At 41.6% G+C, this 18,496-nt stretch overlaps 1 protein-coding gene across 8 annotated transcripts in view; it reads left to right on the forward strand.

The window, feature by feature from the left end:
• TDRD5 (tudor domain containing 5) overlaps window positions 1-18,496 on the forward strand; it is a 40,581-nt gene that overhangs the window by 9,128 nt on the left and 12,957 nt on the right. For 5 of the 8 annotated variants that reach the window (XM_088673702.1, XM_088673697.1, XM_088673703.1 and 2 more), the window contains 10 exons: window positions 891-1,090; window positions 4,286-4,369; window positions 5,089-5,145; window positions 5,940-6,093; window positions 7,847-7,969; window positions 8,179-8,330; window positions 10,461-10,681; window positions 11,993-12,205; window positions 15,606-15,672; window positions 16,475-16,675. In XM_088673702.1, the coding sequence (XP_088529828.1) occupies window positions 891-1,090; window positions 4,286-4,369; window positions 5,089-5,145; window positions 5,940-6,093; window positions 7,847-7,969; window positions 8,179-8,330; window positions 10,461-10,681; window positions 11,993-12,205; window positions 15,606-15,672; window positions 16,475-16,675 (1,472 nt within the window). The remainder of the gene's footprint in view (window positions 1-890; window positions 1,091-4,285; window positions 4,370-5,088; window positions 5,146-5,939; window positions 6,094-7,846; window positions 7,970-8,178; window positions 8,331-10,460; window positions 10,682-11,992; window positions 12,206-15,605; window positions 15,673-16,474; window positions 16,676-18,496) is intronic. The other 3 variants (XM_088673698.1, XM_088673701.1, XM_088673699.1) reach the window with 1 other exon arrangement.

Here is an 18,496-nt window from a genome sequence, read left to right on the forward strand (position 1 = left end):
TTTTCACAAATAGCTCCCCCATTTTGGCTTTATTTTTGTTACATAAATTATGACATGTTGTAATACGGCATCTGAAGTTGTTCATCTGAGGTATTTACCTAATTTTAAGACCTGCTAAGGAACAGATGGTTCGCTGGGACACGGGTGGCGCTGTGGGTTAAACCACAGAGCCTAGGGCTTGCCGATCAGAAGGGCGGCAGTTCGAATCCCCGCGACGGGATGAGCTCCCATTGCTCGGTCCCAGCTCCTGCCAACCTAGCATTTCGAAAGCATGTCAAAGTGCAAGTAGATAAATAGGTACCGCTACAGCGGGAAGGTAAACAGCGTTTCCATGTGCTGCTCTGGTTCGCTAGAAGCGGCTTTGTCATGCTGGCCACATGACCTGGAAGCTGTACGCCGGCTCCTTCAGCCAATAACATGAGATGAGCACCGCAACCCCAGAGTCGGTCACGACTGGACCTAATGGACATGGGTCCCTTTACCTTTTAAGGAACAGATGGTTGTTATTATGTCCTCATATGTACAACCACAGAATTCAAAGAGGGTGTACTCCCCCCCCCCCCAAATGACTGTAAGTATTCATGAAGGCTCTGCATTAAGCTCATTCTTCCTTTCTGCTTTGTCAGTTAAGCAAAATGGTGATCTTTGTTCTAAGCCTTGTGCACTTGAACTGATGTGTGAGTCATCTTGTATCTGCTCAAACATGCAAGTGATGAATAAAACAATACAGTAAGGGGTTTTGTGCTGTGCTGTTGGCTTATATTGAGATTCCACTGCTCTTGGAGGTGTTCTTGGAAATGAGTGTGAACCTTCCAGCATTGCCTACCTAGGGAAAACAGAAAACTGTCACGTGAAATCATGGCTGTAAACCTTTTCTTGGCTTTATTAAGGCAAACCCGTGATTCCATCATATAAGACAAAGCAGACTTTGCCTACTACTCTGCCAGCACCTGCAGTGAAGAAATCTTCAACCCCTGCCCTACCTATGGATAATCAAAATCCATCTCCAAGCCAAGAATCTGATGCTTTAGTAGTAGAGTTGAAACCGGTGGAAACCCCATTAGTGAGAACTGATGACAGGATGAAACAAGTAAGTAATAGAAACTCCAAAGGTGACTGAACTAAGGGAATATTTAATTAGTTATTATGAGAAAATGAGAATCTGTATGGACACATTTAATTTTGTTTGGTGTCTTAATTAATACACACTGTCCCTGTGGAAGGATTTTAAACCTAAGTTCTTAAAGATGAGAAAAGATCTGCTTTAAGCTGGGTGAGGACAGAGGTCGCCAGTCTTCTTGGTTGGGCCAGTGGGCATATTTGGAATCTGCCAGTCATAAAATGGCTGCCATGGGCACTTGGCATAATTAGTGATGTTAAATTCTTGAGAATATTCTTGATTAATGAGGTGTGTACATTTAAAGCACCTGAGAAGACGACATAGAAGTTACAGTTTGGAGAATATTCTCCGGAGAATTTTCTAGCAGAGAATATTCTCCAGAATTTTCTCACCTCCCATCACTAGGCATAATACAACATGGCATCTGGTGTGTGTGTGTGTGTGTGTGTGTGTGTGTGTGTGTGTGTGTGTGTGTGTCATGACTCACAATAGCTGCCATATCTAAAAGAGCAAAAATGAAGACCACAGAATAGTGCAGGCATGCCCCCTCCCCCATCAGTGGGAATTGCTACTGTACTCTGAAAGAGAGAAGCTCAGCTCCTCTTCTCATGGTTACCTCCCAGCAGAATAGCAGAATATGTTTCTGCAGCAAATGCAAACAGTTAATCAAAATGACTGTCACAGCAAGGAAAATGTAAATACCATAGGACGAAAGAGGAGTTTTCCAAAGGAATGCTCACATGAGTGCATAGACAGTTTGTTGATATGGGTGCTTCCACACTAGACATTTGGTGTGGCATTGCCATGCCTTTTTCACTCACTTTACTGGGCACACTTGTTATGCTGTCCTGTGGTTTTTCCGTATTTTTCAGACTGCAGAGGAAGATCAGAAAAACAGCGCAGTTTCTGTAGGTGTGGATAGCCTTGGTGCTTCTGTTCAGTTTATTTATTTTTTAAAAAGGGGTTTTTTGATGTGTGTAGTGACTTTTGGAAGATTACGCTAGTGCCATTCAGCACCCCTTCGCTTTTCATCCAGACCTTTTCTTTTGTTAACCAGTCTTTTAATTAGCACTGAAGAGCTTTGTGTAGGCATTTATATTAAAATATAAGTATTACTAAAATAGATCTTTTAATGAACAAATGTTCTAAAGCTATAGCTATACAATTTTTTTAAAATAAACCCTGCTACCTTTCTTGTCACCACTATTGTAACAATGCTTTTGCCCCCCCCTTCAATTTAAACACTTACGTTTCCATACAAATGTTAAATTACTTGTCATTTTGGCATTTACTGAAGAGTACAATGGACAATCAAGCTGCAGTGAATGCTCTTAGTGTTGATTATTTTATTTTTTTGAAGGATCACTTAGACTTTTATTTTTATTTCTTTTTGCTGCTCAGACAAATTAGACCCTTCCAAACCACAGCTGCTGTGCTACATGCACTGTGTGGGCAGAACATATAAGGATGAAGACACTGGAAGCGCACAGTGCCCTTGATAGTGTGGAGAGTTGATTGCTCTTCCATATATAGCTCACTGCAATTATTAGCTCTAGGAACTGCCTTTTGGGGAAAACAGCTGCAAACTGCAGAGGTATTTGAAAAATCAAGGCAGAAGACTTCTTGCCTGACTCAATCAATGGATGGGAGTTCAGTTGGCAGTTATTGCTGCAGTCCTGTCCACCTTACCCTATACCACTAAAAATGTAAGCTTGTGTCCAGTGACTTAAAAAAGAAATAGCAGCAGCATGGACTACACTCAATAATAATAATAACAACAACAACAACAATAATAATAGTTTATTATTTATACCCCACCCACCTGGCTGGGTTTCCCCAGCCACTCTGGGCGGCTTCCAACAGAAAAATAAAATAAAATAATCGATTAAACATTAAAAGCAGCGCTAAACAATGCTGCCTTCAGATGTCTTCTAAAAATCTGGTAGCTGTTTTTCTCTTTGACATCTGATGGGAGGGCATTCCACAGGGCGGGCGCCACTACCGAGAAGGCCCTCTGCCTGGTTCCCTGCAACTTGGCTTCTCGCAACGAGGGAACTACCAGAAGGCCCTCGGTACTGGACCTCAATGTCCGGGCAGAACGATGGGGGTGGAGACGCTCCTTCAGGTATACTGGACCGAGGCCATTTAGGGCTTTAAAGGTTAGCACCAACACTCTGAATTGTGCTCAGAAACGTACTGGGAAGATGCTCAGAAACGAACTGGGTTTGGTGGTTGAGGGCACCTTATTATTATTTATTACCTGCCCTCCACCTAAGGTCCCAAGGCTGGTTGCATCATTACAACCTAGTATTACAAACAGGTGAAAACAACTTAAAACCACAGAAATAATGTGGAGCCTAAAAATATACACCTCAGCTTTGGAAAGCCAGGGTAAAGAGGTGCATCTTCAGCATTCCCTAGAAGCCATATAATGAAGGTGCCAGATGCACCTCTGCGAGGAGGGGATTTCGCAGCTCGGGCTGCCATGGAAAATGCCCTCTACTGAACCACCTTCTCGCTCGCTCGCTCCTGAGGGCGATGGAGCAACGAAGAGTGACCCCTCTGCCAGTCTTAGTACCCGAGATTCTGTAGGGAATGAGGTGGTCTTTCAGGTATCGGGACTGAATTGTTTAGGGCTTTAAATACTAATGTGAGCACCTTGAATTGGGAGCATAACTTTTTCCCCCTTTGGCTCCTGCAGAGGAGGACAGGGTTATCACTAAACAGAAGCTGTTGTTAAAAGTAGGTTCCTCCAGTTTTCGGATGCTAAGATATTACTGAAAAGTTTGAGTGTATTGGGAACTATTTTGTCCAATGATGTCATTCCTGGTAGATAATTATACAATATTATGTATATTTTAGATGTAGGTGAGAGGTCAGGCTGTGTGAGGGTGAGCAGGAAGGAGAGGGCACGGGGGGGGGGGATGTAAAGATTCAACCCGCTGCTTTTAAAAAATGGAACTTTCAATATTTGTACCAATCCGATCATGTAATCTTGATATGTAATCTACCATTAATATATCTGAAGTGATTGTTGCGTGGTGTTCCCAACTTTCAGTGTGAAGTTTCCAATGTAAATGCCACATTTATATGAATGGATTCCAATTTGTATGCACTAGCTTTCCCTCTCACTTTCTTCATATCTGTGGAATCTGTTTCTCAAAGCTAGAGAAGGAGATGCAGATAGCGCTTTCCCAGAAAGGACCTGGAGGGACAATCAGCTCAGAACTCAAGGAAAAAATAAAAACTGTAAGTGTTCACAATTTAAGGAACTTAGGTTGATATTTTTTTTTAAGGCAAAGGATTGTTTTAGACATGTCATTAATTAAAACTATGCAAAGAGCCTTAGACAAATATTCCCTGCTATGCTGCCCACATTTTTCCTGGTGTGAGGCATATGATGATTTGACCACTTGTCTGAACTGGCAGACTGGCTTGTGCTAACTTTGCAAATCAGGATTGAAAACTAAGGAAGAATGTCTGAATTAATCATCTTAAAACCCAGCCTGTGTGCCCCTCTCCTTGACATCTTATATTTCAGAAAACTTGGGCTGGATCTAGACACATCAAAGAAGCGTTTCAGTTTAAAGTTTAACGGTTTAAAGTTTAAATTTAAACGGAAAACAGGTAGAGAAAAATGGGACTCCGCATCGCCATCTGGTGGCACAATGTTATATCACGCGTACAACACATACCGGTATAATCACTTTTTTAAAAAACCAGTCTAGCTGAGTCCTGGGTGTTTTAAAGGGGAAAAAAAGGGAAATCATATTGTATTTACAGTAGCTGTGTATAGAAAAATAAACTTTTGTGCCTGTATACTTTTATTTTGCAAATGTTTTCTTAGATGCAAGATAAGTGGCCAGTTAGGGGGTATTGTTGTGTATTGTTGTAAATGTTTGTTTCATGCACAACATTCCTATCGGCTGTTTAGACTGCATGACAACTAATTGTTGTTTGTAATTTAGATTGTAGTGCAGCACCCCGAAGGATTGCTTATTTCTAAGTTACCTGGTGAATTTGAGGTATGTTTCCTCCTTTCAGAAATTGCTTTTGCTCTTGTCATTTTCTGTGTATGTTTCTACTGAAACAAATATTGAAGCCTGAGTCAGAGAGACAGCCAATAGCTCAGCATGCTAGATCACAGTTTGCTTGGGCTCGTTCCAGCTCATGCACACTCTTCTAAACCATGGTTCAGCACATAAGTGCACAATCTACAGCCCTTGACTTAATATTATATAGCCTTTGGTCTTGTAGGTAACGGGTGGTGGGAAGAAGGGGAGCAGGGGGGAAAGTGATGGTTCCGCCCTTAACAGGTTACCTCTAAGGGTATGTGGCCCTCAGCAGAAAAAGCATTGTCTGCTCCTGGTTTGGTTTTATTGTTGCCTCCCTGTAATCTTACTCTACTTTTGGGGGTGGGATGCGGGAAGTTCTTCTAATCTTCCTTTTCTTTTGCTTAGATAATCAAAAATATATAATTCTAATTTCAATTTAGTAGGCTAAAATACTGTTCAGCATAGACCAAAAGTGAACAAAACAGACAGGAAATTTTACTGGGTTATATTCTCTGGGGGGAAATGGAGATGCTTTCCAGTTTTTATAGACCAGATTCAAAGAGATTTCCTACGAAAAGTACGAATTCAATATTTTCCCTTTTCTCCACCCCACCCGTTGCCCACCCATTTCCTTTTTGACCAGTATTTTAGCTTCCAAAAAGTACCTATTTTTATTGCTTTTAGTATAGCTATTGCAATTCCAAAGGAAGAATATTGCAGGACGTCCTTTTTGCTTGGATTAATCAGATTTTCTTTATATCTAGCTACATTTTAAAGAAATACTGGCAGTAAAGAAACTAGGTTTCTTAAACCTGATGGAACTGGTTGGTGCCCTTAGTGATGTTCTCCATATTGAATGCAAAGAAGGGGAACAAGACTGGCGCATCTTTGACATTGAGTCACAGCGCTTAAGAGATGGTAAGTGGGGAACACTGCATTTACAGATACTTCCAAGGTGGCAGGTTGGATTGGGCTCAAACAAACAAATAAACAAACTGCTTAACCCATGCCATTTGATAAAGCAAATTTGAAATAGACTATAATACATACCAAAGGTGTGTTGATAGGCCCCTATTGTTTTCCCCTTGGCACACAATATATTGTTGCATGCCATCCCAGTTTCCAAGTAGTGTGAGATTCCAGGGGTTTCAGGTGCTTACCAAGGTTCGGTTTCCTTGGAATGAGGCACAGTGGAGATTGTGGTGTCTTTATAACATGTGGTTTAGCTCAGGCATGTCCAAACTCCATTTTTGGGGCGTAATGCAGTCTGGGGTAAAAATCATACAAAAAGCTCAACAATGTCAATCCTAAAAAAAGGATAACAACTTTGGTCGGCCCTCACAGTCCTTCACCATCAAATCTGGCCCTCTTTGAAAAAAGTTTGGACACCACTGTTCTAGCTTCTGTCTCACATGACTTAACACTCTCCACTCTGCCTTTGTCCTTCTAACTACCCACGAGTTGAGGAAGGGGCCTCCACCCATTTTCTGTATGACACAGAGCCCCTTCCTTTGTTTCCTTAAATTAATTACCCAGGCTACCGCCTCACCAGGAAGTCGCCAGTTGCTTGCGTGCACTCTGTCTGATGAGGGTGCTTAAGCCTGTGTGTGTGTCCCAGTAATGTGCCAGTTGTTCAACTGGAGTACAGTAGAAATTGGAGTTCTTGGTAAGTTCAGAAGTAAACGAAAAATTACAAGAACTCTGGCCAGAAACATCAGGACAAGGCCCTGTTTCGATGAATCATTACAAAGATTTATGTTAACTTTTACATTCCAGCTGATGAAGAATCATCGAAACAGGGCCTTGTCCTGATGTTGATGTTCACTGGAAGTTATCCTGAATAAAACTTTGTGAAGATTTTTTGAAATTATCCTTTCTGGCCCGAGTTCTTGTAGTTGTTCAACTGGGGCACAAGCCTGAAAAAGTTGTTGCCAGCTATGTAGAGGCCAGAAGTGTTGTGTGTGTGCATTTTGTGCACCCTAGGAGCTGTTGTAAGTGCATGCTTTTGTCAATAAGGAATTAAACCACCAGCTGTGTGTCCTCCTTGGCTGAGTGTGCTCAGGATAATAGTGTCCTTATAAGTGGGATGATCTGCTCCAGAATATTTGGCAGGGGTGAAACAAAGGTGAACCATGGTTGCAGCTTGTACTTTTAGCCCTCAGAAAGGATGGCAGATTGCACCTTGTTTTACTTGTCCAGCTTACAGATCCTTCCAAGGTGGACCCCAAGAAACATGAAACTATATTTTTTAAAAATTGCACTAAACAATATCAAAATATCAAAGTTATCAAAGCAGAGAAGGGGCATAGCTCAGTGGTAGAGCATCTGCCTTGCAAGCAGAAGGTCCCAGGATCAGTCTCTGGCATCTCCAGGTAGGGTTGGGAAAGAAGGGAAATCCTAGAGAACCACAATCAGTTGCAGTGTGGGCAATACTGAGCTAGATGGACCAAGTAGATGGACTCAGTATATGGCAGTTTCCTATGTTCGTATCAAGGCTCTTTTCACAGGTCAGGGGAATGTCCAGCTGAGCAGGCTCTGAGATGGTCTTCAGATGCCTCCTTCCCTCTTATTAGATCCTTCCTAATTTCCTGTGATGTGTGAAAATGCATTAAGTATGCATGCTTAATAGGCTGCTTTTATTTTTGAATTTAACACACCTTTTTTTCCCTAGGGGGGAATAGCAGCCATGTAGGGGAAGTTTTGAGCAGAAAAGCAGGCCAGGACCCTGATTCAGAATGGGAGCCTATTCCAATTGGGCACTCTGGTTGGTTTTCCACAGGTGTGAAAATGGCAGGTGAAGCATGTTTCTTTAAAACATATAACTATTGTCATGTGTAGTTTGGCCTTGCCTCTGTGGTGTATGATTCTTGAATGAAAACTTCCTCCTTTGTGCTTGAACTTTGGGAACTGCCAATTCAGACTTTTTAAAATGAAGGTTGTGTGTTTGCCTTCTAAACACAAGTTTCTGTTGTTGCTAAACATAAGTATCTGTTGTTCCTACAGATGAGCATGCAAGTGATAAGATTGCCCAGCGTGACTCTTTAGCACATGAAGAGATGCCGGATGTGCATGAGCCGCTCAGCTGGAATTTTCCTCTGGAGGAGTCTAAGGCTCCAGATGTGAAACTTAGTGTAGTAACGAAGATGACGACACCGGTAGGGTGACATTGCCGTGGTTAACAAGTAGCGTCATATTTTACAACAGTTGGATAGATATCAAGAGGCAACTAACAGTGGATTGTATTTATTTTATTTTGAAATCAGTTGTTGTATATAACAAGCAAGCAAGCTAGGAAAGATGTTTATTCGGCTTTACGCCCATCATAAAACACAACAAAACAAATCAAATAAAACTGCGGACTTGTACAAACCACAAATAATATAACACAATTCACAGCTCACAAGGACAAATATTAACAATTCAAAAATCATATCTTAAAAGTTTAAAATAATTTTTTTATTAATTTTTCTGTTTTACAATTTAACATACTCATTTTACATCTTTAAGATATCAGTAATGTGACTTCTTCTCTTTCCCTCATTCATTTTACATACGGTATCATAAATCCCTGCATATTTTACAAAAACTATACCTTTCACTATTCCATTATTGCATCCATCAAAACTTACTTACATTGTTGGATTTCTCTTAATGCTGCCAGCGTTTTCAGCTGTACACAATTCTTTCCCATATATTCAATAAACGTTTTCCAATCTTCTTTAAACATATGCTCTTCTTGTTCTCTTATTCTATATGTTAAGTCTGCGAGTTGTACATATTCTGTCAACTTCAGTTTCCATTCTTCTTTAGTTGGGAACTCGTTCATTTTCCATTTTGGGGCTAACAAAACATGGGCCGCAGCAATGGCATACATAAATAACCTTTTTTTGACACCTGGGAATTTCAGTCTGAATTATCCCCAACAGAAAACAAATATTTATTCACTTGTTACCAAAATTAGATTTAAGGTTTTCCTTTAACCAGCGAAATTAAAATTTGGCTTATTGTTTAATATACTAGCTTTGTTTATTTAATTATTACAGTCATACCTAGTGATATGTCTGCTTCATGTTGCGTCTTTTCTTTCAGGTTACAGACGCGCCGAACCTGGAAGTCCCGGAACGGGTTACTTCCAGGTTCGGCGTGTCCGTAACCTGCGCGCATGCGCAGAAGCGCTAAATCACGCTTTGCGCATGTATGGAAGCGCCACATTGCATCACGTGCATGCGCAGATGCGGCGCTTCATGTTGTGGCCTTTTTATGTTGTGAATGGGCTGATGGAATGGATCCCGTTCACAACATGAGGTACCACTGTACTTGCTAACAGAATTTGCAAGCCATCCTGCAATTTATGTGCTCAAGGCAACTCACAACAACAACAAAAATTAAAATAAAAAACCAAAAGTACAATATGGTTTAAGAATGCACATTTTGTCAGTAGGTTTTAGGTGAGGTTCCCTGGGAAGATAATTCTACAGTGAGTACTACCACTGAGATGTAGCCAAGTGCCACATCTCATTTGGGGTAGGACTTCTGAGAATATCTCTAAATCTAGGTTGGTAGGCATGTGTTGCGAGTAAGGGTGCTTCAGGTACCCTTAAAGGTCCAGCACCTTCAATTGGGTCTGGGAATAGTCTGTGAGCCAGTGAAGACGACAAAGCATTGGTGTGATACACTAATTTCATACAATCTCAATTAGCTTTCTATCAACCAAATTCTGAAGTAACAGAAGTTTCCAGGCTGTATTCAACCATCGACCCACCCCCACAATTAGGATTTTTTCCTACCTTTGTCTCTCCCACCTTTGTTTGTTTTTCAAAAATCTGTCTGGTTTGCATTTTAAAATTGTTTTATGAATGTTCATTTACATTGTGTTTATATTAGTTTGGTGATATTTTAAGCTGCTTTGCAGTGTTTTTGCCTGGGAAAATGGAATATAAGTATGTAAACACATAAGTAAGTGAGGAAAATGTGAGCAAGAGAGGCTTTGATGTTTCAGCAGAACCATGTCATCAAGGAATTATTCACTGAGGTTATGGAAAACCAGGAGGGGATGTAAGGAGTAAGGGCTGTCTGTGTGGCACTTTTTGTTGCATGTTAGGGCATCCAGACTCATTGCTGTTGGGATGGAGACTTGGAAGACTAGGAAAGCATTTTGGATTCCTGTGTAGTCAAGTACCTGGGATTTTCCAGCCCTGGAAATCTCTTGAGTGTCCTGGATGAATCTGTTGTACTGCTTGGATCAGAATGACTTTCTTTTACCGGTACTTTCCTTATGTTTGCAGCACCTGCGTATGGAGGATACTCACATTATTCAAGAGATCATGGGAAATGAAATCCCACCAGATGCTGTCCAGGACAGAAGCCTTTATAGCCTTCCCCAGCTGGACACCAGTGCTTTAGTGGGACTATTTGTGGAACGCATTGTCTCTCCTTCACAATTCTATGTCCGACTCTACAGTGCAGAAACTTCTGAGAAGTTAGAAGACATGATGATGGAGATGAGGTAAGGATGAACTTAACCATTTCTGCCATGTGGTGGAGATGTCTGGGCTTTTCGTTGTATATGAGCTAGGATTGCAGGGAAAAAGAGAACCCAGTTTGGTATCGGTTGTGCTTGTGGTCTGTTGAAACTCATGTGCAAAAATTTTACCCTGTTTCTTGGGAAGGGTATACATTTCAGTGTGCATGGTTTTCGTATTTTATTTTATTGAAGGAGCATGATAATCAACCGGACAGAAAACCCTCCTAAACATCAAAATAGGTCTGAACAAACAAATGGGTTTTAAGCAGATGTTTAAAGCGTCCAACCAATGAAGTTTCCCAGATCTCTTTGGGTTGGTGCCATCTTGTCAATCCCCTTCAAAAGCCTGGGTGAATAGATGCATTTTCAGCTGCCACCCAAGCAGTCTATGTAATCAGAGGAAGAGTCAGCAGTGTTCACCTGTCCTCCAGTTGTCCTCATTGCTCTGCACACTCAGGCAGGGAAGAGGAGGGACAAAGTCAGTGCAGTGCAAACACTAGTGTTTTCACTACAGCCCCCTTGCCCCTTTACCTATCTGCCAGAGTGCAACAGTGACATAAGCAACTGAACATCAGATGAATCATAGAATCATGAAATTGTAGAGGTAGAAGAAGAAGAATGTGCTGACCTAAATGGCCTCGTTCCTGTATACCTGAAAGAGCATTTCCACCCCCATCGTTCAGCCCAGACACTGAGGTCCAGCGCTGAGGGCCTTCTGGCAATTTCCTCATTGTGAGAAGTGAAGTTACAAGGAACCTGGCAAAGGGCCTTCTCGGTAGTAGCACCTGCCCTGTTGAACACCCTCCCATCAGATGTCAAGGAAATAAGCAACTTTCTTACTTTTAAAAGACATCTGAAGGCAGCCCTGTTTAGGGAAGTGTTTAATGCTGTATTGTGTTTTTACATTCGGTTGGGAGCCACCCAGAGTGGCTGGGGAAACCTAGCCAGATGGGTGGGGTATGTATAAATAAATAAATAAATAATAAAAAATTATTTAGTCCAACCCCCACAATTCACAAGTGTCCCCACCCTGTCATCTGCTACTGGATCTGTTTCTATGCCAGTTGTGTCTCAGGAGTTCTATAGCCAAGGTGCCACCACAGAAAAGACCCTATCTCTGGTGTACTTGTCCCATCAACAGGACCACAGGGATGACTTCTCTTGCAGATCTCAATGCAGATTAATAATGGTATAGGGATATCTGAGAATCAAAAGTTTTTTTAAGACTTTAAATGTCTGCTACTTAGACATAGGATTATACTGTTAGTGACCTACTTGGATCCTGTATTTCAGACGATGCTATTCTAGTAAACATGTAGCTGACCGATACATCATGCCCGAAGCCTCAATCAATTCTGGTCAGCTTTGTTGTATAAGAAATTCGGAAGACAAATGGTGGTACAGAGTTATCATTCATCGAGTGCTCAATGACCAGGAAGTGGAAGTGTTTTACCCGGACTTTGGAAATACGGGGACTGCCCAGAAATCCTCACTGAGGTTTCTGAAGTAAGTAAATCGCGTGCTAGGTAGGGAATGCTTATGGGCTGAAAACTGGTGGATGGTGAGACCTCTTTCTCTTCTACTCTTACTCTCAGAAAAATTAATGGAGGATAAAATTATGTTCTGCCTCCATTTTCAGAGGCACTCTGCTCCTGGATATGAGTTGCTGCACTCAGGTCCTGCTTGCAGACTTCTCAAAAGCTTCTAGGTGGCCACTGCAAGAACAGGATGCTCATTAGAAGGGTCATTGACTTCATTCAGCAGAGCTGACTCTTATGCTCTCATATGCAAATCTCATGCACACATCCTTCCTCTCACACACAAGTCCATTCACTCAACGTTCTTTTCACTTTCTCTGTCTCCCTGTCTGCCTACTCCCCCCACCATCCAAGGCTGATTTCAAAGGTAGCACTTACGTATCAGTTCCCACATCTTGTCATCTCATACCTAAAATCCAAAGTTCTTTCAAAACTGACTTGTCCTCTGTCAAAGACAGTAAAATAACATCTGAGAACCCATCAAATGGATAGGCTTTAATAGTCTTGTTCTGTCCAGTGCATCTTCATAGTATGAAACATCATGCTAAACATCATTTAAGGCAGTAAGAAAGGCTAAGATTTATTTGGGCTACAATTTCCTCATTGTCCTTCCTGCTCCTACCTCCTAAAGACCATTCCTGCTTTTACCATCCTTCCCACCCTGTTTAATTCCTAGCCTTTTCAAGAGAAAGGTAGGGATGCAGACTTAGAGGTTGTACTACACTATATCACTAGAACAATGCTCAGGGCCGGCTCTAGGTAGACCCCCTACCTAAGGAAATGATTATTTTTCTCCTTACAATAAAGTATAGCAGAAAAGTTGTCCAAATATAAACAGTTAACTTATGAACCCTCACAATAATTTCATAATTATCTATGTATTTCTAATAGTATAACCAAATCAGTAATTTTTTGATATAAATGTAAAAACTTCTCTGAAAATTTATTATACAAAAAATGAAACCTTCCTCTAGTTGTAAATGTTAAGGTGATACCAGCAAGAATAAGTCTTTCTGTAAAAACACACACTATTTAAATCAAGTCTTACTGACTAGTGATTTAAATCGTGATTTAAATAAAATCCAACTTGGTGTGGACTAAGTCTTGCTTACTTTCTTTTGTGGGAAATGCCAAATGTCAGTGCTTTGTTCATGGGCGTAGGCAGGGGGGGCAGGAGGGGGCAGCTGCCCCCCCCCTAGAAGCAAAAAAATTAATGTATTTTACAGACCATAACCAGCACTTTTCCCCTCCAAAAACTGAAGTGGAAAGGGCTTTGCTTTAGCAAGAGCAGCTAAGTCTCCGCTTGCTGGGGGGGGGGGGACACAGCAGTAACAAAAACACATCAAATAAATAAAGCAAAGTGGCTACCAGTAGTTAAGCAGTTAAGACAATGGAGCATATATCCCCAGGCAAGATTCGATAGCTGACCATTTCACCCTATTGTTCTTAAGTGGGAGTTGTTAATGAGCATTCAGGAGCATTAAGAGTTCTATTGGCGATTTAATGAGGGTGCAGACTCAGAGGATTCAATTTGACTAAGGTGGCTCTGCAAGGCTAAAAAGAAGTGAATAAGAAAGGGGGGGCTGTAGCTTTGACAGACACAGTGATGTTTTTAAAAAGCATTGGTGTTCCAGTCTGCCCCTCCTCCTGCATCTGTATACTGTAAATCAGGGGTGGCCACCTCCCAAGAGACTCTGATCTACTCAGAGTTTAAAACTGGGGGTTTAAAAACCCCTTTTGGGGGGTTCAGGTCAAAGCTGTTGAGTTTTTTTAAAGGAAGGGAAGCCCTGTTTTTGGGGGTTTAGGTCAAACTTGTTGAGCTTCTTTTAGGAGGGAGGGAGGCCCATTTTTGTTTAGGGCTTCAGGTCATAGTTCAACTTTTTTGAGGGAGGAGGAAAATTTTGGGTGAGCTTTTTTTAGGGGTGCCAGTGACCTACCAGTGATCTACCACAGACATCCAGTGATCTACTGGTAGATCACAATCTACCTGTTGGACATGCCTGCTGTAAATCAAGCAGAGAGAAAGCTGCTTACAAGGCTCCTGTACATGCAGAGTTCCAGCATCACAGCGTCACCCAGAGGCACCCACAAATATGAGTTATCCCTCTCTCTATTTCTTCCTTCCTTCCCTCCCTCTTCCATCCTTAATAAAATACGGGGGGGGGGGCAGATAAGCCCCACATAGAAAGCCCATCAACATGGGGGGATGACTCTTTCAAATACGGTATTTACCAGTAATTGGGGGGGGGGGCACCTAGGCCTCTAGGAGTTGGATGCTATGCCTAGGAGTAGGACAATTCAAGAAAGCAGAATGATGCATATGCTATGGTAATATATCAATAGAATAATAGAATTGTAGTCGGAAGGGACCACAAGGGTCATCTAATCCAACCCCCTGCAATGCAGGATTTTTTCCCTAAGGTGGGGCTTGAACCATGGTTGAAATATTATGGTGATATGCAGCAACGCCTCGGAGCCGTCGTGGCTGCGGCCGTGTCTTGCCTCGCCCTCGCCCGCCCTTCCACCCCCTCTCGCCTGCCCGACCCTCCTGTCCTCTTGCTGCAGAGTTCCAGCATCACAGCATCATCCAGAGACACCCACAAATATGAGTTCTCTCTCTCTCTATTTCTTCCTTCCTTCCCTCCCTCTTCCATCCTTAATAAAATACGGGGGGGGGCAGATAAGCCCCACATAGAAAGCCCATCAACATGGGGGGATGACTCTTTCAAATACGGTATTTACCAGTAATTGGGGGGGCACCTAGGCCTCTAGGAGTTGGATGCTATGCCTAGGAGTAGGACAATTCAAGAAAGCAGAATGATGCATATGCTATGGTAATATATCAATAGAATCATAGAATTGTAGTCGGAAGGGACCACAAGGGTCATCTAGTCCAACCCCCTGCAATGCAGGATTTTTTCCCTAAGGTGGGGCTTGAACCATGGTTGAAATATTATGCTGATATGCAGCAACGCCTCGGAGCCGTCGTGGCTGCGGCCGTGTCTTGCCTCGCCCTCGCCCGCCCTGCCACCCCCTCTCGCCTGCCCGACCCTCCCGTCCTCTCCAGCCAAGCAGGGTAGCCGCCAACGCTACCAGCCCCAGAAGCACAAGGTGGCCGCTGCTGCCACCGCCACGATGTCACCAGGCCCGCTGGCCCTTTAGCCCCGCCCACTTTGTGGCCCCTCCCCTTCCGTGCCTTGGCCCCGCCCCTGAACGACCATGGCTTCCCCCCCCCCTAGTTTTGATCCTGGCTACGCCCCTGGCTTTGTTCATAATCCAGTTTGATGCAAGACTACTTGGCTTGGGGCAGCAAGTCAAAAGTGGCCCTCTGAATTACCTGCATGTGCTGAACCTTGTTCTTGTTGCAGGTCTTGTTATGCAAGGCTTCCTGCTCAAGCAATTCCTTGTTCCTTAGCTTGGGTGAGACCTACAGAGGTATGTATGCATGCATGCATGTATGTATGTATGTATGTATGTATTATTTTTTCAGCTAACCTTATCCTAAATGGGAACAACTTAAAAATAAACTGGCTTTTTTCTCTCTTCTTGTTTTAAAATAACGTATGTGTTCATTTGTTTACGGCACATTTTTTACCAATGTTGTAGCATTTTTATGTTGCATCCAAAAAGTGCTCAAGCTTTGGCAAATACGGATGGAAATCTCATAATGGTTAGGTATTTGCTGAGACTGCTTCTCTTCACGCCCTACATCTAGTGGATGAGTGAATCATAGAATTGGAAGGGACCCTGAGGATCATTTAGTCCAACCCACTGCAATACAGGAATATGCAGCTTTCCCACATGGGAATTGAACCTGCAACCTTTGCATTATTAGCACCATGTCCTAATCAACTGAACTACCTTGTTGCATATTATTTGGCCTGTAAGGAGCAACCAAGGGTATACTTGTCAGTTATATCTGTATATCACAAGATGTTACGGAGGAAGAAGAGTCATGAAGGATTAAGAGCAATGATAAGAACAGAATTTTAAAGTTCAGAAGGTGGAATAGCTCAAAGAATAAGTGAATAAGACAAATGTATAGCTATGTTTTGGGAAGTAAAGATAAGAAATAAGATTTGAAATGATATTTTGGGGTGAAATCGAGATACAAAAGAAGAACATGAAAAGCAATTTGAATGTATCAAGACTAATCAAATAGAATCTGATGTGCAGAGCAAATGAAATTAGTTTTTCAACTCTGCTTGATTTTGTACCTTATCCTTTCTTTATCAAGAACAATTGGACCGCCAGTGACATACTTGAATTCCAAAGGTTGTGTGGTCTGAAGCTGCTTGTGGGAGTTGTAGATGAATACATAGATGGAATCCTTTACCTCTTCCTCTGTGACACCAGCTCTGACGAAGATATCTACTTGCACAATGCACTGAGATTAAAGGGCCATGCATTAATCTGCAGAGAAAACTTTCCTTTCAAGGTGAGGGCAAATATTTGCAGGGGGCACTAAGGGAAGGTTAAAATGGATAAGTATATTTTAAGGGCATGAGGTTCTCAAACTGATTTGTGATAATGACCCATTGAAAACTGAGGGGGGATGGGGATGTCTCAAGTCTTTTTAGTGCTAACTAAACCAAACCAAAAAAATGTTTGTATCTGTCAGAATGCACACTAAATATTAAGTCTGTGGAAGGGTGATAAAAAGAATGACATGGCATGCTTTTTTTTTTCTAAGAGAGCACCATGTGAAAACATGTGGAAACATAGTTTGATGCTTATAAGTTTGCTAAAAATCAGTGACCTAAATCTGTCACTGACTTGACAGCCATCTGTCAGGAATGCTTTGATGGTGTTTCCTGCTTGGCAGGGGGTTGGACTGGATGGCCCTTGTGGTCTCTTCCAACTCTATGATTGATTCTGTGATTCTAAAAAAAGCGCACAGGATTATTATTATAATATTTAATTCAATTGCATTATTACATTTAAAAAAAACTAGTTATTTTTAGTTAATTTCTAGGTTGTTAAATATTTTGAAAAATGAATTTTATTTATCGCTTTTCATTTTGCAACAATACATACAAATTAACAAACCCCAAAATAAGACCAAATCAACTTTCCCCCACCCCATTCGTGGTTCTTTTGATTTATCTCTACTTCTGCATATCCACAAAATGCCTCAATTGTTTGTTTCCTGTAAAATTTCCTTACGTATTCTTTACTGTTCATTTTAAGTTAACCCTGCTAAAGGTTTAAGTTGTTTACAGTAACTTTTTAAATAGTCAATAAATGCTCCCCAATCTTTATTAGTTTTTTCTCTTCCTGATTTCTTCCTGTAAGTTTGGCCATCTCCACATATTCCATCAGTTTTATCTACCAGTCGTCCTTGGTTGGAACTATTTCCTCTTTCCATTTCTGTGCATATATTATCTTGGCATCTGTCATTGCATACATAAATAGTTTTTTCTGATACTTTGGTACCTCTTGGTCAGAATAAAAGCTTCTGGTCTCTTTATAAAATATATATTCAACACCCCCCCCCCCCAGTTCATTATAAATTGTTTCCCGGAAAGCTTTCACCATCTTACACGGCCAGGTTAAATGAAATCTAACTCTAGTGAGTTTATGAAACTAAGGCTGCGTACACCTGTTTGTAGCACAAAAAAGCAGCTTCTCTGGATCCAGAATTGCTCGTGTGTGTCTTCAGCATGCTGCTTTCAGTCTAGATTGATTCTAGATCCTACCATCCACAAGGATAGGTGTGGTTACTTGATAGGCATTTGAACCCAGCCATGCCTTTTCCTTCCTGCACATGCCCCAGATAAAGAAATAAATAAGTGGCAATTGTGATTTTGGTATAATCCACAAAGTTATACCAAGTACATACCCACCTACCTATTGCCAGGACTGTCTACATCTTTTTTTCAAAAGGAAACACTGAGATAATGCAGAATCAATCTGCAACAAAACTTTTATTTTTTTTCAGGGGCAGAAAATACACAGTTGATCTAGATTGTGGGGAGAGGCATGCTACATAGAAAGAATAAGGACTCAGTTGCCATTGATTCCAGCAGCCAAAGTTGTAAGGAGATAGAAAATGAGAGTAAGCAAGCACCTGGAAACCCTGGTTTGCTTTTTCTAGGTTTCAGAATCAAGCTGGCAGGTGCAAAACATTTCTTAGTGTTGGTCCTCTTGACTTTTAGTAATGTTTTGAAATACTGTACTGCATATGAGTTTTTGGTTTCATATTACGGTATCTTAACATTGCATTGGCAAATGACTTGTAAACTACTTTGGTAAGAGT

The sequence above is a fragment of the Zootoca vivipara genome, chromosome 7 (genome assembly GCF_965207765.1).
Source record: "Zootoca vivipara chromosome 7, rZooViv2.hap1.1, whole genome shotgun sequence".
Lineage (NCBI taxonomy): Eukaryota > Metazoa > Chordata > Lepidosauria > Squamata > Lacertidae > Zootoca > Zootoca vivipara.